The following is a 27,916-nucleotide window of genomic DNA, read 5'->3' as shown; positions in this document are numbered from 1 at the left end:
TGTAGATATACACACGGTTCTAGCGCAACCACAAACACTGCTTCATTGGCCATGTGTATGTTTCTGGAAAAACAACATAATAGACACACACTGTAAATGCATATGAGTTGTTGAAGTATCTAAGTCCAAGATTGTAAACGCACAACACGAATGCCATACGATGGAGCATGGCAACAAAGGCTGATATCTGTGGTCTTCATTCTGAATCTCAGTTGTCAAAGTATCTTTTACAGTAGTTAGAACGGGACATGACAATCATTTTATATTCGACGGGAGTTGGTAATTTGTTGATACCACTTCCTATGAATCTTAGTTCATCAGCCAGCTGTAGAAGCCAATGTTCTGAAGGGCGACAGAAGTACATTCCCCTCATGCCAGCTGAACAGAAGGCGACACAAACAGTGCTGAATATACCATTTATCATCCCAAACTGGCTCCCACAGGAGATATCACTTGGATAAGATCAAGCGATATCTACACTGTAGATATCGCTGCAATGAAATTACACCACAATGATTTGCAGACCACTGTGACATCACTGGTTACCATGACGTCACAATCAAATGACATCACTAATGGCTCTGCTACTGAAGCTGTTAGCAGTGCTCTTTACAGTGAAGACACTGCTAATTACTGTCTACAAATTGAGAAAGTTGGAAGAATGATGTTTGATGTCTTTTGACATCAAATATATCAACACTCGTTGATAAAAGTGGCAAAAATCCTCGGCAAGCCTCGGAATTTTTTCGCTTTTATCAACTCATGTTGATATATTTGATATCAAAAGACACTCGGGTGAGATTCTCTATTTCTTAGGGACTCGTTTGAATGTTGAACGAAAGCATCATCAGTGATACATAGTGTGGTGCGAGTGCTCGCTAAGTACCAATATTGGTTATAGTTTGAAGCGCTGGTTTCTTGTCACTGCCATACCTTTACAGGTAAAGAATAAATATTTTTCGCATATTCATGAAAGGATTGTGACCTCTTCTTATGACTCACACTGATACATTGCCTGCCAGAAACAAGTTTGCAAATGTTCCCAATTATTCCACACATTGCATCTTAATGTTTCTGATTTGAAATGATGTTTCCTAGCAGCAACGTCTCAACATTTTTGCCATTGTTTCTTTTATCACATGCCATGATCCCTCTGAGATCAAGTCGAGCTTGCATGAAACATCAGTTCCCCATCCAATGGCTATCGGCGAATCTGCCCATATAGGCTGGCCATCTCTGGTTGTCGTATGGAAGCATCTGTGAGCATCTCTTATTTTTGTTCTGAGGAGCTGACATTGTTGTATTTAGACACGTGCATGTGATACGAACCCTGAAACATCAGAAAAAATCCGAAATTAGTTTACGACTTCAGTATTAGCGTTTCGACCTGCGTTAAATCACAAAAACTGTAATTCTGTCCTGAAAATTGTATATGGTAATAGTAACTGCACCTGTGTTTTGACAAAAACTGTGAATAAGTCTCCGCCAATACTGGACACAATGTATTGTCCCCAATTCACTATCTTAATTTATCATTAAGACAAATCTAAACTTCCTTTAAGGAGTCAACAACAAGCATGGAAGAGCATTTATGAAGGCGGGTTAAAATTTTCGGAGGTCAAAGCTGTTTCAAATTAATGCTTATACTTTCCACAAAACATAAGTAAGATAAAAGATTATTTGTTTTATCAAAGCTTTGTAAGGTTCTTTTATTCAATATGGACCATCGTAGATGCAGGAAACAGGCTTTATAAATAAATAGTGTTTTGTGTTTATATTGTGACAGTGATGAAGGCAGCTTTTGTTAATGCTAAGGGGCGGTGGGGTAGCTTAGTTTTTTAAGGGTTGGCTCGTCAGCCGAAGACCCAGTTTTTATTCCTCACATCGGTAATATGTGTGAAGCCCATTTTCTGGTATCCCCCGCTGCTGGAAGATTGCCAAAAGCATACTCACTCACTCACTCACTCACGCTCTCACATACTCACTCACTCACGCTCTCGCTCACTCACTCACTCACTCACTCACTCACTCACGCTCTCACTCTGTTCTGACCTCTGCATGTACTGAACTAAACTTTGGTCCCGTAGATTCCTCTTAACTCTGTAGGGGCGGTCGGGTAGCCTAGTGGTTAAAGCGTTCGCTCGTCACGCCGAAGATTCGGTTTCGATTCCCCACATGGGTACAATGTGCGAAGCCCACTTCTGGTGTCACCCGCCGTGATATTGCTGAAAGCGGCGTAAAAGCATACTTACCCTTACCTCTGTAAATAAGCTACTTGTCCCACAAGGATTTGGTATATGTGTAGACTTTTACATCGCCCTTGTCAATGATAAGAGAATGACTGTAGTCTAATTGTAATTGTAAATAAAAACAACAAATCCCCTTCCATAAGAAATCTTCACGTAGAGCTGGGACCATTTTACGGTTCCGACATGTGTTTATGGAGTGAGTTGGGTTTTACGCCTCTTTTATCATTATTCCAGTTATAACAGGGCGTGTCAGCTTAATGTGGGAGGAAAGCCCGAAGTGATGTTGGTCTCAGACTTTTACCACTTCGGTGAAACCCACGAGGATGGGTGTGGTGCTGGCAAACCTAGAAATATAATCGGGGCGAACCAGGATTCGAACCCACAATCATAGGTTTCTGGAGTGCGTCAAATTTGGGAATGTCCTTCACATATCTGTACTTAAACTTTGTGAAGGCTTTACTGGGGCCTTTACCTGTAGACTGTCATCTGACCCATGTGGATACTGAAAGGGTTGTAGTCGTCTTGGCTCTCGTACACTCCGTCATCTGGTAGCTCATGGCCGCTCTCTTTAATGCAGTCTTTTGTGATTACGCGTTCATAGTTGTCATGGTCCAAGCCGTAGTACTCGCCTGGGTAGTCGAAAGACGAATATTTGTATCAGTATAATTCTTGCACATGTGTGATTATATTTCCGCCATCAGTTGCCATGCAGTTATGATTTATTTTTTATTGTCTATTGTGGAAGATATTTATCATTTTATTTTAAATTTCATTTGCTGAATTTGATGTCGTATAATTTGATTGTATTATAATAGAATACATGAGGTTTTAAAATAACAGAACTTACTTTTGGGATCAAAACGAATCTTCTCGTTCGCCATTTTATTCGATATGCACTTCTGATCCTTGGGTAAAACAGCATGTGTCTTCGCTGGATAAAACCAGTAGGTAGCGAATATAAAGTCCATGGTATGGTTATAATTTGGATGATCCAGGGGCAAAGATGATGGAGCCACAGTGCCCGTAGATATCAGCCTCTGAAGCCCATCCGCGTCATGTGGACCAACATGGCGTCTCTTCCGCTTCCGGTTTTCTCCATGATCCGGTGACTTCAATTTGTTACTATCGCGCTTCTTCCTTCTCATATACTGCCCCTCATATCGACTGTATCCCATCTCCCTCTTCTTAATTTCTTTAAGAAGCTTTTCATTTAATTCTTTTAACTTTTCAACAGTCATGAAATTGTTCTCTTTCATCTCAGCATCTCGCTTCTTCCTCATAAAATGAAACTTTTCCGCTGGCTGCGATCTCTTCTCTGATTTATATTTAGGATAATCTTGACCATACCTATCATTGTCATCATAATCATCATCATTTCTTTGATAATATCCTGGATACTGCGAGTCAGTGTTTAAGTCATATGGAAGCTGGTAGTAGTCAGTGTCGTACTGGTTCCGCCTGGGAGAGTTGTCTCCCGTTGTCATATAGCCGTTAACAGTGTTCCCGTAATTCCGGTTATCTTTGTATCCGTTCCGATTTGGAATTCCCAAGCTGCCCCTGTTTCTTGTACTGGGCACCTGTCTGGCGGGTATCTGAGCTCCTTTTTTCCGACTGGAAGTCTGTTCATTGCGGTAGTGTGCTTCAGGGGAAATGAATTCTTTAGTCGTCATCGTCAGTGATGGCATCCTGTCGTCATTGGTGACGGTGTCGTCTGTTGGCTGCTTAAAAATGTAATCAACATTGAGAGTCAGGGAATGATGCATACCTTTTTGTTGTCATTTTGTAATTATTTTGTTATATTCGTCACAATATAAGTTGTCAATACAAGAGAATAACCAACCAAGATGTTCTGCCAAAGTACCTACCACCTGGCGTAAAGGGGAAATAGCTGTGGAAATTATATGAATGGCCCACTGAAAATCAGTGACGACACCAGGTAAAAGGTAAGCATGTCCTACCCTACTGGAAACATAAGAAAGTAAGTATTCACAATGAACATTGTCAAAGTCCAACTAACTACTGTCTCTTCCAACACGCTTTATGGCTAAAACACGCACCTGCCAAAGACCCTGAGCCTTCAAGATATACTTGTCATAGTGGCTGTTGAGGTGTGGGTGAGATGCGATGAAGTCCAGAGCCTCTTTACTGGTGTTGACCCATACTGAGTGTTCCACACGCTGCCTGTCACCTGAAGCATACAGATACTACACGTTCAGACTCTGGACTACAGAAGGTGAATTCAGGTACAGCCGTCATCCGAAATACACTGACTCCCTCTGACAGCTGAGTTATGGAACAGCAGAGGAGGTTTATGTGCTCACTGACAATCAAAAGAAATAACAAATAAACGCAAAAAAAACACTTTTACGCGACAGAACAATATATAAATGTCCATGATACACCTATGCTTCATGACAGTGCCATCACACGTTCCCCGTAAACGCAATCTGACGTTAAAAGAGGCATGGGGTCATATATCAGTATTGGGCATGACCACTACCACAGTGACACAAGCTTAAGACCTCTATACAGAATGGTTTGTCAAGGCTTGTGGGATGTCATTCCAGATCTAGACCAACAACTGTTGTACCTGGACGAACATCACAGGCGTGAACAAAGTTTCATTTGATCTATAGGGTGCGGATTTAACAAAACAGCAAAGGGAGTGTTGGAATTTTCTGTTGCCCAATGAAGTCCTTGAGTACACATGCAACGTGGGATCGTGCATTGTCCAGGTGAGGTGAGGTGAGGTGAGGTGAGGTGAGGTGAGGTGAGGTGAGGTGAGGTGAGGTCGCGTCCAAGATTATTGCACTTATTTTGCGACATGCATGCACGTGTGTGCTGGTGCTTGTACAAGTCCGGACTGATGCCGATTTAAAGTGCTAGCTGACTGAGATACCATGCCGCAGTTTAACATCAATACCCCACTCAGACACAGTATACTGACTCTGAGCCGACCAGTCCTTGTTTTAGCCCCTTTTAATGCCGAGCGCCAGATAGGGTAACAACAAGTACCATCTTTTAACGTCTTTTGGTATGACGCAGCCGGGGATCGAACCCCGGACATTCCGCTCTCCGGGCGAACGCTCTAACACTAGACCACGGAGGCAGTCCTTGTCCTGCTGAAAAACCCCGGCAAGAACGTTCACAATTCTTGTTTCGAGGCTTCCAGTTCACACATCTGCTTGTTTTCAGATTGGCGTGACATACCGTTTAGGAGGTTTGGCCATTAACAAAGTTGATTTTCACAATTAAAACGCTTTTATTATTTCCTCGATCCAACGTAAATATGGAGCGACTTTCCTAACCATGGGATTTTACACATGCGATGCCCGGAATGAACGTGCAATTTCGGGGTCTTCATGGGTAATCATGATAAATGTTTGTACGTGCGATTGTCATGCATGATTCTGAAAAGTCTATGGTAATTTTATTTGTTGTTATTTTTTTATATGCACGGGATTTTTGTCCACTATTACTTCACGTTCAGACTCTCCACCCTATCTGTCACTTGAGACATACAGTTACTCCACTTGCCTAATCTTCATACAGATGTGTGTCGACTTCATGAATCGAGGTCCAAGAACAATGCCCTTGTCCTTTAACGTCACTACTGGTCGGAGCAATGATACTTCACCCACTTAATTCGTTTTTGGTTTTACCTGAATAATACACTGTTTTCCCTGGTGGGGCCACGTGTGAACTCAATGCAAAGACTTTGCTGAAGCCCTTGGTCTTGAAGCGAAGTTTACAGAAGTCGGACCGGCTCTGTTCATGGACGTTTGTTCCTGAAAGTGGAGAACAGTTACTAAGCTGTTGTTGTTGTTTGTTGTTTAACACCGCACTCAGCAATATTCCAGCTGTATGACAGCGGTCTGTAAATAATCGAGTCTGGACTAGACAATCCTGTAATTGATATCATGAGCATCGATCCACGCAATTGGGATCGATGACATGCATCAACCAAGCCCAAGCCTGACCACCCGATCCCGTTAGTCGCTTCTTACGGCAAGCATACAGTCACCTTTTACAATAAGCATGGGTTGCTGAAGACCTATTCTAACCCAGATCTTCACAGGTTCTGTTTCTTTTATAAACCTGGTGATAAAAAATTAATTCAAAACCTAAGACAATACATTCAAACTGTAAAGACACTTATCAGAGAGTTTTTCTAGTCAGTCTTGTCTTGGTTTACCTTTCAGAAAGTTGAACTCCTCTCCCCCTCCCTCGTGGTCCTCACAGTCAGCCAGCCAGTACAGGAAGATGTCGTTGCCCCTCCCCTCCAGGCTGATGGTCAGGGAGGAGGTCTGTGCCCCCACGGTGTCCCTCACTGACTGATCCAGGAGGGGGGCACCTGTCCTGCCGTCCAGCACTGTTGTCTGTGGGAAGACAAATACAAGTCAGGATTACGGACTACTGACCAAGGTCAATTTACTGTTTTCCACTATAACAAAGGTTTAAACTGTTCATGTTGTTTGTGGACGATGATCATGAGAGTTTCGACACCAGTCTACTGATCTTTTGTTAATCGCTGCGAACAGGAGAACACCGGAGACAAGTACAGAAACTACGGTTATAACGAACACGCTTATAACGAACTGACGGATATAACAAACTTACTTTTTTGTCCCGACTATTTGCTGTAGTTATGCTGTATATATGCATATAACGAACCACGGCTACAACGAACTAAAATTAGTGCTCCCTTTGAGTTCGTTATAACCGTAGTTTACTGTACATTTGTCATCCCAAACGATTGTTAACGTCATGCATGTGCGTTTTTTCTGAAAAACCACAAGAATCTATTTAGGCCATAAATTGTTTGACGCTCCTCATTCAGATGTTATCGAATGTTACACTACAGAACCTTAACAGATAATGGACGAAATAACATGAAACAATCCATGAATATAACGGACAAAGGACTAGGTCGGGTAAAAGATCTTTTGGGGCCACTGAATGTGTCAACCTTTATGAGACATATTCAAATGCCTGACATATAACGTTGTGCGCCCCTTACACTTGCTAGAGCGTCCGCCCGGAGAGCGGAAGGTCCGGGGTTCGATCCCCGACCGCGTCATACCAAAAGACATTAAAAGATGGTACTTGTTGTCACCCTGTCTGGCGCTCGGCTTTAAGGGGCTAAAACAAGGACTGGTCGGCTCGGAGTCAGTATACTGTGTCTGAGTGGGGTATTCATGTTAAACTGCGGCATGGTATCTCAGTGAGCTAGCACTATAAATCGGCATCGGTCCGGACTGGTACAAGCAGCCACACAAACACACACACGTACATGCACGTCGCTATATAAGTGCAATAATCTTGGACGAGACGTAAAACCCCATTTCACCTCACCTCACCTTACACTGGCAATGTTTGGAACTGTTGCCATGGTCCCGTATACAAAACTACCTAACAGGAGTGAAAAAGGCAGTTCTATGTCAAAGTCTGTGACCCAAGATTTTCTTTATATTTGTGACGTCATCAACTACGACAGTCAGCTTGTACGAAGAGGTGTTCAAATACAAGAACAACCGATTCATGAGAACCTCCATCTTCCCGAGGCAAGCGTGTCCACTTCCCTTTATAAAAGCCTAGTTTCTACCCTTGCCACATCAAGGCCTTTTTCTTGGCTCGACCCTGGTGCCACCTTGCGTAGACCAAGCATCGGGAACATGGGAAACCTCTAAAATCAATCTGTTGACCCAGTTCATCAATGTATTTGATGTTGTTATAAGTCCCTACCATATAACTGATGAAATGAACAGAGTTATTTCTCATTCCTATGGCTATATCCAATATTTCAAAACAATTCCTAAAACCTTTGCTCAATTCTTAACTTATACACATCCTACCCTGGCCTCACAACAGTCCTCTGGGTCTCGGTATAACCACCTTTACTGTATTTTAATTAGTATTCTAATACTTGTAATATGTATATATTTGGGGCATTATATTGATGGTATGTCTCCCAGAGATACGTTTTGGGTATTGGGGCACAAACCTTTACAGACAAGGAAACAATGAATTTCAGAAGTTGTAACGATGTTGGGTGATGAACCAGTTCTCGGTAATGTCTTAGCTACCGGGAAATGCACGTATTTAAGCCAAGAGTTTTTAGCTCATGGGCATAAACAGGAGATTTCTTATCCGATTTTGTAGCCCATGGGCTTAAATTAAAAACACAATTTCGAGTGATCCAAAAACACTTGGAATGTAACGTCACTATATGAATAATCTAGACTTTTACAAACTGTAAGCGCAATGCCATGCTTCCATATTTTATGGGACGGATTGGTGTCCTAGATTGTATTGATAATTGGTGTTTAAGTACCGATTTAGTGTCTTATTGCACTTATAAATTAGACCATATTTCATTCATTAAAATTAAATGAAATGGCGTGTTTACATATGGCCAAACTTAAGCCCAGGGCTAAATTATGGATGACGTATTCGACTGCAAAAGGTTATAGCCCGTTATTAAGCCCCGGGATTAAATACAAGCATTCCTGGCACGGATAACGCATCAACACGTGGCCATTCACCTCGGAGTAGTGGGGCGGTCGGGTAGCATAGTGGTTAAAGCGTTAGCTCGTCACGCCGAAGAGCCGGGTTCGATTCCCCACATGGGTACAATGTCTGAAGCCCATTTCTGGTGTCCCCCGCCGTGATATTGCTGGAATATTGCTAAAAGCGGCGTAAAACCATACTCACTCACTCACCTCGGAGTAGTAGTACACGGGGAATCCTGGTCCGTGAGAAAACTTCACCAGAAAGTCTGGCACGTCATCGTCGTTGTAGAAGCCGGCAGCTGGAGTGCTGAAAGGACAATAACAGATCCTAACACCATTGAAGGTCGTTTCTATTTACTGATCACATCCTTCTGTTGTTGATATATGTCATCCTATATCTATGTCATTGACACTGTCGTGTTTACCTGCGAATAGCATTGATACTGTCGTGTTTACCTGCACATAACATTGACAGTGTCGTGTTTACCTGCACATAACATTGACACTGTCGTGTTTACCTGCACATAACATTGACACTGTCGTGTTTACCTGCACATAGCATTGATACTGTCGTGTTTACCTGCACATAACATTGACACTGTCGTGTTTACCTGCACATAACATTGATACTGTCGTGTTTACCTGCACATAGCATTGATACTGTCGTGTTTACCTGCACATGGTGACACTGTCGTGTTTACCTGCACATAGCATTGACACTGTCGTGTTTACCTGCACATATCATTGATACTGTCGTGTTTACCTGCACATAACATTGATACTGTCGTGTATACCTGCACATAACATTGAAACTGTCGTGTTTACCTTCACATAACATTGAAACTGTCGTGTTTACCTGCACATAACATTGACACTGTCGTGTTTACCTGCACATAATATTGACACTGTCGTGTTTACCCGCACATGGTGACACTGTCGTGTTCACCTGCACATAGCATTGACACTGTCGTGTTTACCTGCACATGGTGACACTGTCGTGTTCACCTGCACATAGCATTGACACTGTCGTGTTTACCTGCACATGGTGACACTGTCGTGTTTACCTGTACATAACATTGACACTGTCGTGTTTACCTGTACGACTCCGAAAGGGGCAGGGTGTAGTTCCACAACTGCGTGTAGTCGTAGCCGTCGAAGGCGATGGTGCTGGAGTTGAAGGTGGAGATGATGATGTCCTGGACGCCATCCCCGGTGATGTCAACAAGGACCGGAGGCGTCATGACCCCTTTATACTCGTCAGTGTATATTTTCACAGCCTGAAATACAGTAGTGAAGCTATAGGGGAGGTGAAATGGGGTCTAACGTCGCGTCCAAGATTATTGCACTTATAGATGGACGTGCATGCATGTGTATGTGTGTCGCTGCTTGTACTAGATGCCGATTTATAGTGCTAGCTCACTGAGATACCATGCCGCAGTTTAACATGAATACCCCACTCAGACACAGTATACTGACTCCGAGCCGACCAGTCCTTGTTTTAGCCCCTTATGCCGAGCGCCAGACAGGGTAACAACGAGTACCATCTTTTAACGTTTTTTGGTATAACGCGGTCGGGGATCGAACCCCGGACCTTCCGCTCTCCGGGTGGACGCTATACCATTAGACCACGTAGGCGGTCTGTGAAGGTATTGAAGCAATGACGTTCCACAGAGTGATCTCAGCCTTATATCTATTCTAACCATATATTCAAATATGTGGGATACGATCGCCTCAGCGCTAAGATCGCTTTGAGTTCTCTGAGTTCCTACCTAGTCCGCCATTTCTGCTTCAAGCTTATCAATGTTTGACCAGGGTTTAACGCCACTTTTAATACATCATCCCGAGGCAAGGGCGTAAAAGTCCATTTTCCACCCTTGCCGAACTAGACTGGGATTCCCGAGTTACATTTTGGCTGGATTAACGAGTCTATGCATAGTCCAATCAAAATCGCGTAACGAACGACATGGATTTCAAAGTGCAAATTTCGGTCGACTGCAGGATTTGCAAAGCATTGTACCGCAAACTTGGCATCGACAGATATTTTGCAATGTTTTAATGTTATTAATCAAGGTGCTCAAGTGATTTGATTTACGCGGGGTCGTTTTGTTACGATATTGATCTTGATTATCGATCAAATCGACTTGACTGGGCGCCGCCATTTTGTTCGAAGCAAATGCAAGTGATATGAGAGATGGAATCTGATTAGTCAATAGAGGGACATTGAAGGGACATAACTCGTAATAGCCGCTGATGGCGCTATGATCGAGCCTGGAAATACCAGTCTAGTTCGGCAAGGGTGGAAACTCGACTTTTATAGTCAGTTAATGCCCTTGACTCGGGAAGATGCTTTCAATCGTATTTCAGTGATATTAGGGCCTGTACGTGGTGCAGACAAACCAAGAACTATAACCATTGAGAATAAGGGAATCAAACTTGGACAGAGAATGTATCATATGAAGTTAAGGTGGCACGTTTTGGTCATAATCGTTAGACAGTGAAAAGGTTTTAATATTTCCTGATTGCAAAACAAAAGGCCAAGTGCGGAATGGAGTAGTGGTAATTCGTAGATTTAGTTGTTCCTCTGCGAGAACATTGCATCCATAAAACTGCGCTGACCATTTTCAATACTGGTCACTAAGTTGAAATTTGTGAAATATGTGTACCTAGGTCAATAAGTAAGTGTAAGATGTTATCTCATATTTATTAACTGCCGGGCAAAGGAAAGAATACACCAAGGTGTAAAATAAACAGGTTATGATCAATCGAAGAAGGTGTATTTGAGGGTATCGTAGTTGGGTTTGATTCCCGACATGGGTACAATGTGTGAAGCCCATTTCTGGCGGGCGGTGATATTGTTGGAATATTGCTAAAAGCGACGTAAACCTATATTCGCTCGTTAAAGAAATGACGGAACACAAGTTTTCTACTACGCTCCCATAAGGACTCCCAAGATTTTTCCAAATATATATTGCCTTTTACGGCAGGCAAGGGTTACTGAAGACCTATTCTACCCCGGATCTTCACGGGTCTCGTGTTCTTTAACTTTGAATCTGTCTGAAGCCTCTATGCCACATGCGTCCGTCCAACACACACACCTTCTGAACCTGGCCCTTGAACAGATGATTCAGCGTGATCCTCCACAGTGACCCCGCGTGCGTCTCTCCCCCCGTCCCGAACAGCACGATCTGCGTCCCATCCAGCTGGGTGTACACCTGGGGGGAGTAGTACGTCTCCCTCTTGTCCGGCACCCCCACCCACCGCAACACCTCACCGGTGCGGCCGCTGAAGAAGATGAGTCGGCCCGTCAGGCGGAACTCGCTCCCTGAACACAGAAAGTAGAGATAAGATGGGTCTACCCGTCAGGCGGAACTCGCTCCCTGAACACAGAAAGTATAGATAAGATGGGTCTACCCGTCAGGCGGAACTCCCTCCCTGAACACAGAAAGTAGAGATAAGATGGATCTACCCGTCAGGCGGAACTCCCTCCCTGAACACAGAAAGTAGAGATAAGATGGGTCTACCCGTCAGGCGAAACTCGCTTTCATTTGAGGATTTGCTGTGTATTTTTTTCGTTTCATTGAGGTATGAATCGAAAAACCGATGTGAAAACTGTATTCTTAGAAAAGTTTCACATCGGTTTTTCTATTCATACTTCAATGAACTGAAAAAATATACAGTCATTCTTTATAATTAAATTAGACAACGAAAACATGCATTATCTGCAATAGTTTAATAAAAAATAGTTATGCAAATCAAAGCAGAAAATATGACGAGAATGATAAACATTCCAGGTGTAGGAATACATACTGTTCCGTGACATGAATCAGTTGATCGTTTAATTTATGCACATAACTTGACACGCCCACATATCAGTAGCCAATCAACGGAGAGAAGGATCAAAACAATGTTCATAGGACCTGTCAATCAAGGCAAAGAGGCGAAAAGAACTGCAACAGTCAGACTGTAACGAACCGGAACAAACATGTCCGAGAAGGCGGCTGTTTCAAATGACATAGTCAGTTCCCTGAGAAACGGAAGACACAGTTTGAAAAATGCGAATTAGAAATTAGCCCCAAAGACATGAAATTTGTAGAACCAAGACGAGCGAGCCTGAAAAGGTGGGTTGGACCATGAATATGCATGAATGTGGCTAAAAAGTCCTGTGCATAACGATGTAGGTAGCAGAAAAAGAGTTCCCTCAACAGTGATATTGGGATTCCATAGAAATGAAAGTAGTCCGCTTTTGTGGGAAATGAACACACTCCGCCGCAGTGGTGACTCAGCATAACGCCACTGCCACAGGCTAATTTGAATATCACGTGACCGGACTTTTTTCTTGTTTGTAAACAAAAGCACTTTTTCAGAAATCAGAATAGAACGGGCTTATGAAAGTATTTGGGGTAGCTTTACATATTGTTTTGCATAATTATATAGATATGCTACTATAACTGCGACAGTAAGTTGCCTGACAATATATATTTATACATCAAAGTTACTGTATCGCTAGCTCTCCGTAGGGCTTCGATGACAGCACGTGGAGCCGTACATCCAATGTAAACATAGGATAACTACGCAAATGGAAATAGTTTTTCACAATTTAGGATATCTTGTCAATAAAAGTTAACCATTCTATGACATATGTGGATCTAGATATGTAGACGTGTCAAAAATTAAACGGATGAAAAGCATATGCAATATCTTGAATTGACTGTGAAAGATGGCGCTGGCCTGTGGCAGAGGTACTATGCGTGTACTATGCAATAACATGTGATAACTTCAGCTAATCGGAAGGCAGGAATTACAACGAACACAACGAAAATTTAATAATTTACCTGGATCCTGTAGGGGGTCGCCGCCATGTGCAGCCAGGACGTCGACGACGCCATCGTGGTCGAGGTCAGCGACGACTTGTGCGGTGTACAAGTTCATGATGCTGTTCCGGGATTCCTGGTCGCCGAAGTCCCACAAGAGCTGTCCGTCCTTGCCGCTTACGGCCTGGAACGTCTGGAAGTACACATGTCGTGATGACGTTTCAAGATACATGTCATTTGAGTGAGTGAGTTTGATTTTACGCCGCTTTTAGCAATATTCCAGCAATATCACTGCGGGGGATACTAGAAATGGGTTCACACATTGTACCCATATCGGGAATCGAACCCGGGTCTTCGGCGTGACGAGCGAACGCTTTAACCACTAGGCTACCCGACCGCCCCTTCGCCAAGCGACAGGACATCCTTTAGTGTTATAAGCTGCCGGACAAGAGAGAGAATTCGGATGGGAATTGCATTTGACCAATCACAAAAGTTATTGACCCGTGAAGATCCGGGTTAGAATAGGTCTTCAGCAACACATTCTTGCCGTAACAGGTGACTATGGTGGTCGTAAGAGGCGAGTAACAGGATCTTGTGGTCAGGTTCGGGCTGACTTGGTTGATGCATGGCATCGTATCCCAACTGCTCATGATATCAATCACTGGATTGTCTGGTCCAGACTCGATTATATACAGACCGCCATCATATAGCTGGAATATTGCTGAGCGCGGCGTTAAACAACATTTAACTTTTACCAAGTACGTTGGTACAAATACTTTTTTTATATAGCCACTGGTAGAATCAAGAAGTAAAGCCAATATTGCAAGTTGCACCAAAGTAAGTATTTCATCAAACATACAGCATACGAGAGGAATGAAAATATATCGTGAAAACAATTTTCATTTGGTAGTCATATTACTCTTGTCAAAAGCATGTCAGATAATTATTTGGTAATTTGTTTTATATATTTTAAGTCTACATTAAACTAAGCTTATAACGAACACCCTTACAACGAACTGCCGGATATAACGAACTGTTATTTTGGGCCCGTTCATCTGCTGTATGCATACTTATATAAGACATCTACGAACAATGAAGAACGAAGCGTGGTTTGTTTCACGATAAAACATTGTTCTATAATGACGTCATTTCTTGAGATTCAAACGTGCTCTTTCAACTTGATGACGTCGTTTATTGGATGACGTTATTTTTGAGAGGGGAGTGTCTAGTGAGACATAGATGCAACTGGGCTACGCAGATAAATGCGATGGCTGACCAACTGAATCCCAAAGCGGGAGACATAAGACACTCGGTATTGGGAGAAAAGATACAGATTAGTGAAGTGAGGATTGTGAGAAAATGCGGAAAATACCAACCTGCATAAAAAACAACTTGTCCGACATTGCCGAAGTAGGATTCTATTCAGACAGTCATCATTATTAAATACCGTTAAATATTTTTGAAGCTTGTACATTTTATCGTCATCCTTAAAGAGACTGTACATAATGTTGATGTCTCATATATGAAATTAAGGACTCGTGGTCGTTGTTTATGCGCCCCTCATGTTATATTCTCCCTGCAGTGTTTTATTGTAAGATAATCAACTCCCACTCGTCGTTTATTTCTTGAACAACGGACTACGGTTATAACGAACTAATATTAGTAGTCCCTTTGAGTTCGTTATAACCGTATTTTGAAAGGGACAGCCCCTACCCTCACTAACACACCCCCACCGCACCCCTACCCCCACCAACACACACCACCCCTCCCCCCAGCAACCGTGTTGGAGTTTCTTGGGGATGTGGGTTTTGGACAGAGTGAGCTCAATGGTAGGGGCAGGTAACTGTACCGTCAAATGTAAGACAAACAGCAGGGAATGCCAGTTCAAGCTTCTTCCCAGCGCGTGACACTTTCGTTACACTCTCGGTAACATAGTATAGAGAGCTCCGCGAACGGGCTATCGCTGTGAGGAGCTAGAATGCAGTTTGGGGAAGGGAGGGAACTCCTGATGGCTTGCTTCGTCCTCTCTTTCAAATGCGTACCACAAGTGTCTGATGCGGCCGTTCAATACCACACAATGCTGCAGAATCACAACACCCTGGGATAAAAGGAGACAGGGTGCAGCGATCTAAATGAACACTATTGATTGCTCCTGGGTCTCATTCGATGAGAGAGACGGCGGCAACCCAGGTTACACGTGATCTCCTTCAAATTACAGTTCACTTCGCTGCGCGTGCTCTGACTACATGTGTAGGAAAGTGGGCCCTGGAGACGGAGCCCGACCAATTTCCCGGTTTCGGCACCGCGGGCGACTTTGTGAGAGCCCCTCGTCTGATGTTCCGCTGTCTGGGTTCTGAGACTAAAGCTCTACATGGAATATATGTTGGAAACGGCTTGGGAAATGTTGCTAAGATTATCGACAGGGCAACGAAACACACGTAGACATGTAGACAACACAGCATGGCAAAATAAACAGCCACTTCACAGAAGTTCCAGCCAACACTCAAGGACGTTCTTAATTAATATTCCACACTAATTGACGTGATATACCGAAATACAAGATATTTGGACGGGTAACTCGGGTAGTAGGGTCGGGTGGGAACTTAGTAGGCCCCGGGTACCCACAGGACTACCCGCACAAATGGTTAGTCACGTGATATATTGTTTAATGACAAACGTTATCTAGAACTTCAAGGCTATACTACAAGTCGCTAATGGACGAATTCCTTCTGACTTTCAGTCAAATTCAGTGTGTGCCTGACCGGTTACAGGCCGGCAAAGCCACATTTCGAAAATAGATAGCCCAAATTGATGTGGCTCTCGCGGCCATGGTTATGGTTATGGTTTGTGATTCTAACAGGTTACCGTATATAACAAAACAAGTCTTGTTTTCTCATTTTTTATTCAACAAGGATAACATATTCATCAAAACTTTACATTGATGAATATGAATAGCATATGAATATCATAATGGATTTAATGTCATTACTGCAGATGAAGGAGGTCGCCCACGTGGTCAGCATATTCCATCTCACTCAGGTGTTGGTTCAGGAGCTGGATCTTGAGGGACGCAATACGTGCATCGATTGCCTTGTACTTCTTTCTTCGTGAAGGTTCTGACCACTGGTGTGCCACCCTTCCAGGTGATTGTTGGTACAGTGGCCTTGGTTTTCGAAATGGTTCCAAATCTCTGGCATGAAGGCCCCTCCTTGAACTCAACTGGTTGTCACGTAGTCCATGAAGGCAGTCACTTTAAAGCCAGCAGGAGAGTCAGCAATGGCATCAAGCCACACATCATCCACGTTGTCACGAGGTACTAGAGGGAGGGCAGCAGCTCTTCTCACCAGCTTCTTCACCTCCTGATCTTCCTTATAGTCCATCACCAGACCTTCTTTCTGCACCACGCTTTGTAATTTAAATGTGGGACACTCATTTAAAGGTATCTCTAAAGAACACCACGCTTAGTAATTTAAATGTGGGACACTCATATAAAGGTATCGGTAATCAGATTAATTAATTACCTGCTAGAATAGGTGAAATGCACTCAGCTGAAAATGTGGCTTTACCGGCAATAGCCATTTCTGAAATGTGGCTCTCCCGGCTAGACACCGCATGACCAGATCGTCCTATATCTATATCTAAGTGCATTTTGCCAAGGCTACGGCCAAACTTGTCCCAAACTGACATTGTGTACCCATCTCTTGAGACCTACAGCGGGTACCCGGGTGGGGAAGGGTAAAAGTATGTTGGGTCCCCGGGTAGTAAATATGAACACGTTCAAGCCCTTGTTGCAATACACAGCAGTATTCCCCCTCCACACAGTTTAAACCGTGGCTCTCCTGTGCCTTCAAATAAGGTTCATAGGCTGACCATTGACTTGCCTTGGCATGTGTTTGTGACTCGTGCCACCAGTGGGTCAAAATACGATCAACCTTTCGCGAACACCTGGTATCATCACTATTTGATAGTCATTCATAAACAAATGCCATTGAAATACTTTTCTCGTTTTTATTTATTCATTCCTTTTCAATTGCTGCACCAGCACATATTTTAAATATTGACGCAAATCGTTATATACGTATAAGAATCTTGGACGCGACATTTAACCCAATGTCACCCCACCTCATATATATGGTGATGTTAAGTCGGTACTTCTTGTCACGACCCGTGAAGATTCCGGGGTAGAATAGGTCTTCAGCACCCTATACTTGACGTAAAAGGTGACTATGCTTGTCGTAAAAGGCGACTAACAGGATCGGGTGGTCAGGCTCGCTAATTTGGTTGATACATGTCATCGATCCCAGTTGCGTGAATCGATGCTCATGATGTCAATCACTGGATTGTCTGGTCCAGACTCAATTATTTACAAACCGCCGCCATATAGCTGGAATATAGCTTAATTCTTACTCCGTAGATGAGGGATTAGTTTGTATGTGTCTTACTCCGGAGGTGAAGGGTTAATTTGTATGTGTCTTACTCCGTAGATGAGGGGTTAATTTGTATGTGTCTTACTCCGTAGATGAAGGGTTAATTTGTATGTGTCTTACTCCGTAGGTGAGGGGTTAGTCTGTATGTGTCTTACTCCGTAGGTGAGGGGTTAATTTGTATGTGTCTTACTCCGTATGTGAGAGGTTAATTTGTATGTGTCTTACTCCGTAGGTGAGGGGTTAATTTGTATGTGTCTTACTCCGTAGGTAAAGGGTTAATTTGAATGTCTTACTCCGTAGGTGAGGGGTTAGTTTGTATGTGTCTTACTCCGTTGGTGAGGGGTTAATTTGTATGTGTCTTATTCCGTAGGTGAGGGGTTAATTTGTATGTGTCTTACTCCGTAGGTGAGGGGTTAATTTGTATGTGTCTTACTCCGTTGGTGAGGGGTTAATTTGTATGTGCCTGACTCCAAAGATGTGAAGACTCTTCAGCAACCCATGCTTGCCGTAAAAGGTGACTATGCTTGTCGTAAGAGGCGACTAACGGGATCGGGTGGTCAGGCTCGCTGACGTAGTTGATGCATGTCATCGATCCCAATTGCGTGGATCGATGCTCATGATATTAATCACTGGATTATCTGGTCCAGACTCGATTATTAACAGACCGTCGTCATATAACTGGAATATTGCTGAGTGCGGCGTTAAACAAAAACAACAAATAAACAAAACAAACCATGCATGTGTGGTTAATCTGTATGTATCTTGTATGTATGTATCTTGTATGTATGTCAACTTTACATTGTATTTGTCTGACGGCCGTGGCTCTCTGGCATCCTGCCAACAAGTCGGTGATGGCATGGTCGTAACGTGTAGTGTGTGGTGCTATGCGTGTTAATCAATCGTCGCCACAATCCATCTTCTTATCGAGTTACTGAAGGGCTTGGCCGTGAGCACACCAGCTGATCAAATCAGTGTCTCGCCACGATCACTTGGTTTGCTTTGTAGAAGAATGTGACTTACAACATACTTGAAAACCAGAGTGAGTACGAGAGTGACTTTTTGACTGACTCACTCACGGAGTCAGTGAGTTCACATAGAGAGATGGTTGAGGTGGTGAGGTGAAATGGGGTTTAACGTCGCGTCCAAGATTATTGCACTTACATAGCGACGAGCATGCACGTGTGTGTGTGTGGCTGCTTGTACTAGTCCGGACTGATGTCGATTTATAGTGCTAGCTCACTGAGATACCATGCCGCAGTTTAACATGAATACCCCACTCAGACACAGTATACCGACTCCGAGCCGACCAGTCCTTGTTTTAGCCCCTTAATGCCGAGCGCCAGACAGGGTAACAACAAGTACCATCTTTTCACGTCTTTTGGTATGACGCGGTCGGGGATCGAACCTCGGACCTTCCGCTCTCCGGGCGGATGGTTGATGAGGACACACGGACACATTTTGCATAAAGTTTGAATTTTACAATATCGATAAGCGTATATGTACAGATAACGTAAGAGTGAGTGAGTGAATGAGTTGGGTTTAACGCCACTTTTAACAGAATTCCAGTTACATCATGGCGTGTCAGCTAATGTGGGAGGAAAGCCCGAAGTGATGCAGGTCTCAGACGTTTACCACTTCGGTGAAACCCACGAGCACGGGTATGGTGCTGACAAACCTAGGAACATAATCGGGGCGAACCGGGATTCGAACCTACAATCATAGGTTTCTGGCGGGTCCAAGGGACGCAACTCTGTACAGCGAATCGCGGCGCCTTAGTCGACTTGGCCACTCGTGCCCCTTAGATGGTGGATGAGGACATATTTACAAATTTTGCATTAAGTTTAAATTTTACAATATCGATAAGCATATATGCACAGATAACGAAATGGATTGGGTTAGAGCAAGTTCATCTTCCAAAGACCTATACCGTATTCGACGAAATAAGCGCCCACGGTGATATTTGATGATATTTTGGCTAGTGAACAATCCCAATTAGCACCCCTTCCGATTGATCAATGTACACAAGACTTATATATTCGTGTATAATATGCACTCGTGTGTTATATGCACCCTTCATTATGGGCAATTAAAATCTGGAAAAATATATATGTTGTATATACATAAACATTTCAGGCTGTCAGCATAAACCAGGAAATTTACGGTCTTTCAACTCTGTTATTTTCACAAAAATAATATCCTAAAAGAGACCCTATTTCTAATTTTGAGAGCGCCCTGGGTGCTTATTACGTCAAATACGGTAATTACGAGCTCGACCCAAAGAGACTGACATTAATTAAATTTTTGACCGGTACGGATCATGACCGTAAGATAATAACTAGCGCACATGAATCCCATCTGGAAAATTTCAAGTTATTAGTAATATTACAGCAATATGAAGATCTGATATAATTAACAAACCGTTACAAGCATGAGAACTCTGAATGTCACGTTTGTGTTCTGCGGGTTTAAGAAAAGATCAACGCATTAACGTCAGTCAAAGTGCACTTCCAGGTATCGTATGTTATCTTAAGTGTCCATTTACAATCTCATCAATCAGAGATTCCAATTCCAAATGTTAATATAATAATAATATAAATGGATAATAACGTCAGTTCGTTGTCAGTTCATATTTAATTATGCATCTGTAGGTTGAAGGTCACTGCTGAGCATAACACAGTTCAGTTGTATTTAGTTAAATTCAGTTCAATTTATATACGGCAGGGGCGGTAGGTTAGCCTGGCGGTAATAGTGTTAAAGTGTTTTCGTCAGAGCGAAAACCCGAGTCCTATTCTCTCCCTAATCATTATTTGCAAAGCCAATTAGTCTATGAGCCCGGCAATATTTCGGTACCAAACAGGGGGCAAATTGTGACAGATTTAAACTAATATGTAATGCTATCTAAATGTACAATACATATGATAACATTTGAAATCGAGTAGCTTTGCATGTTTTTTTAAAGTTCTTTTGAAGGTCTCCAAAGTTGGCACAGGAGAATGGCCAAAACAATATGTTGTCCGGTGGGTAGTATATAATTAACTTCTTTGTTTACTTCCTGTCTTGGTAATTGTTCCATAGCAACAGTAATTGCAGACATTGCTTGTCGTAAGAGGCGACTAACGGGATCGGGTGGTCAGGCCCGCTGACTTGGTTGATGCATGTTATCGATCCCAACTGCGTGGATGGATGCTCATGATATTAATCAGTGGATTGTGTGGTCACACTCGCTTATTTAAAGACCGCCGTCATAGAGCTGGAATAGAGCTTAGTGCGAAAACAACAAACCAACTACAACAACATAAGCGATCATATTTCAACTTTCATTTGTAGTGTTCCCCGCGAGAATATTGCGGCTTCATTTATCATCCAGAACTGGCTCACACAGGAGATATCGCTTGGATGAGATCAATGAAATTACATCACAATGCTTTGCAGACCATTGTGACCCCACTGGTTACCATGACGTCACAATCAAATGACATCACTAATGGCTCTGCTACTGAAGCTGTTAGCAGTGCTTTTTACACTGAAGACACTGCTAATTACTGTCAACAAATTGAAAAAACTGGGAGAATGATGTTGGATGATAAATAAAATCTCACCCTTGTGTGTTTTGATATCAAATATATCAACACTCGTTGATAAAAGTGGCAAAAATCCTCGGCAAGCCTCGGAATTTTTCCACTTTTATCAACGATTGTTGATATATTTGATATCAACAGACACAAGGGTGAGATTCTCTTTATGTTACTCGCTCACCGATATAGAACATCCGTCCAATGGTTTGACGCGCAAACTGTTCTTCATAAACATGTCACACTTACCCCCGCCCTTCCTCCTCCTAGGCAGTCCAGGACACCGTCGCCATTCAGGTCAGCGTTACAGTTGACGCCGTATATCTCGTGCGGAGCGTAGTGCCGCCATAGCTCCTTCCCCGTCCTTCCGTCAAGGGCGAGTAATCCGCCGAAACATGGCTTCGTACCGTTAAAATAAATATCACACACGATGTCGGGAATCCCATAGCCGTCAGCCCCTGTTTAGAAGAATAGAGCAAAAAGAATGAATTAATAAATATTGCTTTACGATGCTTTAGCAATATTACAGTCTTTCGCGGCAAAGAACAATAGAAAAGCGGAATAAATAACGCGGAAATATGGTGGAAATATAGTGGAAATATTGTGGAATTATGGTGAAAATATATTGCAAAAATAGTGGAAATATTGTGAAAACATAGTGGAAATATGGTGGAAATATAGTGGAAATAAGGTCGAAATATGGTTTAAATAAGGTGAAATATGGTGGAAATGAGGTGGAAATATGATGAAAATATAGTGGAAATAAGGTGGAAATATGGTGGAAATACAGTGGGAATATGGTGGAAATATAGTGGGAATATGGTGGAAATATAGTGGAGATATCGTGGAAATATGGTGGAAATAAGGTGGAAATATGGTGAACATTTTGTAGAAATATGGTGGAAATATAGTGGTTATATGCATGATTTGAAACGTTTAGTTTGTCAGATAAGTTCATAAAGCAAGTTTTGACCAAATGATCTACTGACTCACGTCATGAGCATCGATCTACGCAACTGGGGTACGATGACATCAGACACCGACCATTGATTGGTAATGTGTGTGGGTGGTGTGTGTAAATGTGATGGGTAGGGTGTGGAAGAGATTTTATGGAATCGAAAAAGGCCCAGAATATGCTTGAACATCATAATTCAGCCTCAGAATGTCGAGGGGCGGTCGGGTAGCCTACTTGTTAAAGCGTTCGCTCGTCACGCCAAAGACCCGGGTTCGATTCCCGACATGGGTACAATGTGTGAAGCCCATTTCTGGTGTCCCCCGGAGTGATATTGCTGGAATATTGCTAAAAGCGGCGTAAAACCATACTCACTCACTTTGAATGTCGAAAAAATAAAACACAAGAAATACATTTTGGTAAGATGCTATATTATGGAGAATGTATTTAGGCTCAAAGGTTGAAAGAAAAAACAATATCTGTGTTTGCACCTGTAGCTAAAAAATATCCAAACAAAATCCAGCCCCCACCCAACCTGTGTGTATACTTTCTTTTGGCTGTCAGTTTGCATGTGTGAAATGTCAGACGTGTCGGGTTTTCCCTCTCATTTTCACAAATCTTTAATTAGCTGACACGTGCATTTGCTAAATCTTTACGTGGCCATTCTGTACTAATGTTTTCCTCAAAGAGCCACAGAATATCAGGGGGCACGGGTGGCCCAGTCGTCTAAGGCGCCGCGATTCGCTGTGCAGAGTTGCGTCCCTTTGGCACGCCAGAAACCTATGATTGTGGGTTCGAATCCTGGTTCGCCCCGATTATGTTTCTAGGTTTGTCAGCACCATACCCGTGCTCGTGGGTTTCACCGAAGTGGTAAACGTCTGAGACCTGCATCACTTCGGGCTTTCCTCCCACATTAATCTGACACGCCGTGATATAACTGGAATACTGTTAAAAGCAGCGTTAAATCCAACTCACACAATCACTCACTCAATCACCCACTAACAGAATATGAGGTGCAGCTGTATGTCATACACTCATCGATTAGAACACATATTATACATTCTGAGCGCACAGAGACCAATGCGGTAAAGAGGTAAATGTTGTTACTATGGTAACACGAGAAGACGCGCGTGTCGTCACAATGTTCACGTCCACACCGAGGGAACGCTGTCAACGTCCTCCACGGCTGTATTTGTGAACACTGTCAGTTAGTAAACAGTGAGTCAACGTTGGGAATAATGTGCTATAAGAATAAAGGGTCGTGTGATGATTGTTCTAAGTTCGCCAGGGATAGACGCTGTGCTCACATTATCTTCCACTACAAACTAGGACGTTACACACAGAGGACGTTACACGGTGAGAAAACAGTTGCGAGTATATATCCTACTCAAAAGAAGTTAAGGATCACCCGATTCTATCATATTGGTAATGTTAATCTGTCATGGCATGAGGGATTAACTATTGTAATATTAAAGAATGAGGTGATCCTTAACTTCTTTTGAGTAGTATATTAACAAATGAACGTCTAAATCAATGTTTCACTCTCGCTTTCAAGCTTGAATCAAACATAAATGCTTCAGCTATCATATGCCTTCCTGTAGCTTTAATATTGCGGCGTTTAACAAGAAGCAGACAAACAAAATCTAGCATATACTGAAATTGAATATCAGGTAACATTTTGGCAACTATTTAGGGGTCACTCAATTTTGGGGATCACTGTAAAGAGAGATCAAGAAATGTCCTCAACAAAACCTGACACCGTTTGCATAAAGAGAGAATACGTTATTTTGAGGCATGGTAGTTAGGTTTGTCTTAGCACTAAGGTCTATTTTTGCAACTCTGGCTCAAGAATATTCGGTTGCGATAGGATGTGGTCAGTGCTTGGATTTGTGGCTAAACACACACACACACACACTCTCTCTCTCTTTCTCTTTCTCTCTCTCTTTCTCTCTCTCTCTCTCTCTCTCACACACACACACACACACACACAATCACACATACACACTCCATCCTATTAAAAAGTCGACCAATTATGCCCATTTTCAATTATGTCACAGCAGCCAGTTCTAAAGGGAATCGGACTGCACACGGATACGGCACGGGTTGTGGGGCTCACTATCTTGGATTCGAACATGGTACCAGCGAACCATGGACTAATAAACTTATAGGTGGCGCCAAACACCACGGGTCGTCGGTGTGTCAACAGTAAGAAATAAAATACATCATCCAGACGTGGGTAGGCAATATTAGCTAAATCAAATGTTTGTTTTTTATCGATTTGAAAACCAACAGACAACATTTGTCTTTGTTTCATGAGTTGTCTCGTCTAACGTGATAGTGTAACTCGGCGGGGATCACTCATCTCTCATCTAACATCGGCCTACATCAACGGCGCCTACGGTGGTGATGGAGTTGACATTTGTGATGCTGGAATTTCCCAGGAGCAATAGACAATTAGTGCTTCCTCAATCGTTCGTGGCATTGAAGTACATGACTTTTATTTCGTTTCCGCGGGCGATGATACAAAAAAACGGATTACAGAATTACAAATGTCAAGCTACATTAGCGTATCACTTAGATTTGCTTTAAAAAGTTAATCAAAAGGGTAGTCCTTTTTTAAGATTCACGAGAACCATCTATCCCCATTGTCAGAAACGCGGAAAAACAATTTTTCTCTTCCGAACATTTCTGTGAGACAATGGAACGCAAAACATAATTTTAGAATTCAAATAACATAAACAAAATGTCTGGCATATGTTATCGATTATTAATTTCTTTCATGACAATTGCAAGATCAAAATACTCGTGCCGAATACTGGGGTATGGTCGAATATCAGTATAAGTTATAAATATGGTTTTATATAAAGTAGTCATGTAAATATGATTTCATCCACCATAATGCTCACGTTATTGTTGACGTCACAGTAGTGTTGACATGATATGTTATGAAATCATAAATCAGCTTCGCCTAACGGTTCTTACGTAATGAACATGCATCGTTCTCTCTTTAGACAGGCGTAGAAAATGGGCGCGAGGGTAAAGGACCGTGTGCTTCAGGATTAAGGGTCGGGTTCGATTCCACATTACTCTCTCTCTCTGTCTCTCTCTCTCTGTCTCTCTCTCCCTCTCCCGCGCTCTCTGTCTCTCCCTCTCTCGCTTCATTTCATTCTCTCTCTCTCTTTACCTCGTTTCATCTCATTATATCTCTCTTCTCTCTTTCCCTCGCTTCATATCTCTCCCTCTTTCTCTCCCTCTCGTGTCAGGATCATTTGTACCTATATCTCTATACCTATATCCTCTCTCTCTTACTGTCTCTCTTCATCTCATTCTCTCTCTTACTGTTTCCCTCGTTTCATCTCTTCTCTTTCTCACTCTCGCTCGCTCTCTTTCTCTATCTCACTCTATCTCTCTCACTCTCTTTCACTCTCTCTCACTCTATCTCCCCCTCTCTCTCACCCTCTCGCTTCATTTCATTCTCTCTCTACCTAGTTTCATCTCATTATCTCTCTCTCTTCTCTCTTTCCCTCGCTTCATATCTTCTCTTTCTCACTCTCACTATATCTCTCTCACTCCCTCGCTCTCTCTCTCTCTCTTTCTCTCGCTTCATCTCATTCTCTCGCTCTCTCGCTTTCTATCTTGTGTCAGTATCAATGTAAAATCGTCCTCAATCGGGAAATCCCGACACTTGTTAAATCATTATGGTACAAACAAGAATCTGCAAGCATCCTTTACCTGTCGCAAATCCCATTATGACATCAAGTACTCCATCCTGATTGACCTCCACCATCCTGAATGCAGTTTCTGTCAACATCTTCGGCATTCCAACAACCCAAACATCCTCCACCTCAATATTACCACAGCCAATCACAGCCATCGTCTCAGCATCCTTTCCACCAATGAGCTTCTGTGTTAGAAAATCATAGCGGTGTTGATACCGGTTCACCAGGAACAAGATCAGAATCATCAGTCCGCCAAGGGAGGCAACTAGGAACAGGAAGTACAGAATTGGCCGGATGAGAAGTCTACATTTACAATCTGGTCGTCGACTTTTCACCCTTGCTCTTTGTCGGGGGTGCATGAGCGGTTTCGTGGCAGATGACACGTCAAGGATTGGGTCCTCCACGAACACATCATCATCGTCAGAATACTCCCCGTCGTACACTTTGTCACTGCTGTAGTCTTCCTGGTACCCGTTGTGATCCCGGGGCGGCTTCCGGCTGAAGACAACCTTGGTATCCATGTTTCCGATATCCAACGTTATGGACCTTTGGCGCAAATATGATGACTACAGTCGATCAGTGAGACATGCTGTCATGGATTGGCCCGCCGTCGTTTTTGATGTATTGTGTTGTGTTGTGATGTATTGTTATGTATTTGGATGTATTGTGATGTATTCTGGTGTATTTGGATGTATTGTGGTGTATTGTGATGTATTGTTATGTATTTGGATGTATTGAATGTATTTGATGTATTTGGATATAGTTGGATGTATTTGGATGTATTTGGATGTAGTTGGATGTATTTGGATGTATTGGTGTATTTGGATGTATTGTGATGTATTTGGATGTGTTGGGTGTATTGTGATGTATTGTGATGTATTTGGATGTATTGGATGTATTAGATGTATTGTGATGTATTTAGATGTATTGTGAGGTATCGTGATGTATTGTTGTTCCTCAGAGCAGAACACGAGGCAGAGTTGGCGGAGACTGCATTTACTGATTTATAACGACCCACTCAGTCCGCTGTTGGTTTTATCGTCTCACAGAGATGTCAAATCACACTGAGTGCTCAATCGGTACAACCGATGTTGGGACAGAAGCTTCTTGGGATGCTGATGAACCTGTTGCTTGTGTGATGGATTACATGTCCTCTCCTGCAGGAAAACAAAATAAATATGTTCATAAACAAAGGGAAAACAATAATTGTATGAGAACATTGGACACAAACACGTTTCTATGTCAACAGTACCTTCCGGTCTTAAAACCAGAGGGGCGGTCGGGTAGCCTAGTGATTAAAGCGTTCGCTCGTCACGCCGAAGACCCGGGTTCGATTCCCGACATGGGTACAATGTGTGAAGCCCATTTCTGGTGTCCCCGCCGTGATATTGCTGGAATGTTGCTAAAAGCGACGTGAAACAATACTCACTCACTATTACCACACAAGATTGTCATTCAATCGTTCAATCGACGTAAATTAAAACCATACTCACTCACTATTACCAGACAAGATTGTCATTAAGCCGTACAATCAATGCGGCAATGGAAATTAAATGAACTTATTTTACATGCACTGTCAAATGTTTGAGTGGGTGTCTAATAGCATGGTATACGCGTCATCAAATTGTCATTCCTGTTTAATCTCGCTTGTACCACACACATTTTAGAGGCACC

General features: G+C 42.7%; 1 protein-coding gene across 2 annotated transcripts; it reads right to left on the bottom strand.

Moving 5' to 3' along the window:
* Positions 1–112: 112 nt before the first annotated feature.
* Positions 113–26,931, bottom strand: LOC139472847 (uncharacterized). 2 transcript variants are annotated; one of them, XM_071255315.1, is made up of 12 exons: positions 26,256–26,931; positions 21,821–22,029; positions 13,594–13,765; positions 11,857–12,083; positions 9,857–10,038; positions 8,972–9,068; positions 6,445–6,628; positions 5,912–6,037; positions 4,307–4,437; positions 3,097–3,970; positions 2,722–2,878; positions 113–1,330 (listed from the first exon to the last, which is right to left on the bottom strand). In XM_071255315.1, exons 1-12 carry the CDS (start codon positions 26,761–26,763, stop codon positions 1,183–1,185), a joined length of 3,015 nt encoding a protein of 1,004 aa, XP_071111416.1. In that variant the 5' UTR covers positions 26,764–26,931; the 3' UTR covers positions 113–1,182. The 2 variants fall into 2 exon arrangements, with proteins under 2 accessions (XP_071111416.1, XP_071111417.1); XM_071255316.1 differs by lacking the exon at positions 5,912–6,037.
* Between the last annotated feature and the right edge of the window lie 985 nt (positions 26,932–27,916).

This window comes from Haliotis cracherodii, unplaced genomic scaffold (assembly GCF_022045235.1).
Source record: "Haliotis cracherodii isolate W230 unplaced genomic scaffold, xgHalCrac1.p SCAF_25, whole genome shotgun sequence".
NCBI lineage: Eukaryota > Metazoa > Mollusca > Gastropoda > Lepetellida > Haliotidae > Haliotis > Haliotis cracherodii.
Note: the sequence above shows the minus strand (reverse complement) of the source record. Positions and strands in the feature narration are given on the sequence as shown.

Excerpts from the sequence above, each read along its gene's own strand:
- LOC139472847 (XM_071255315.1), bottom strand. The coding sequence starts at position 26,763 with ATGGATACCAAGGTTGTCTTCAGCCGGAAGCCGCCCCGGGATCACAAC. Across the intron at positions 9,069-9,856 it reads CCCCTTTCGGAGTCGTACAG|CACTCCAGCTGCCGGCTTCT; the intron begins GTAAACACGACA and ends TTGTCCTTTCAG. Across the intron at positions 6,038-6,444 it reads GGAGTTCAACTTTCTGAAAG|GAACAAACGTCCATGAACAG; the intron begins GTAAACCAAGAC and ends CTCCACTTTCAG.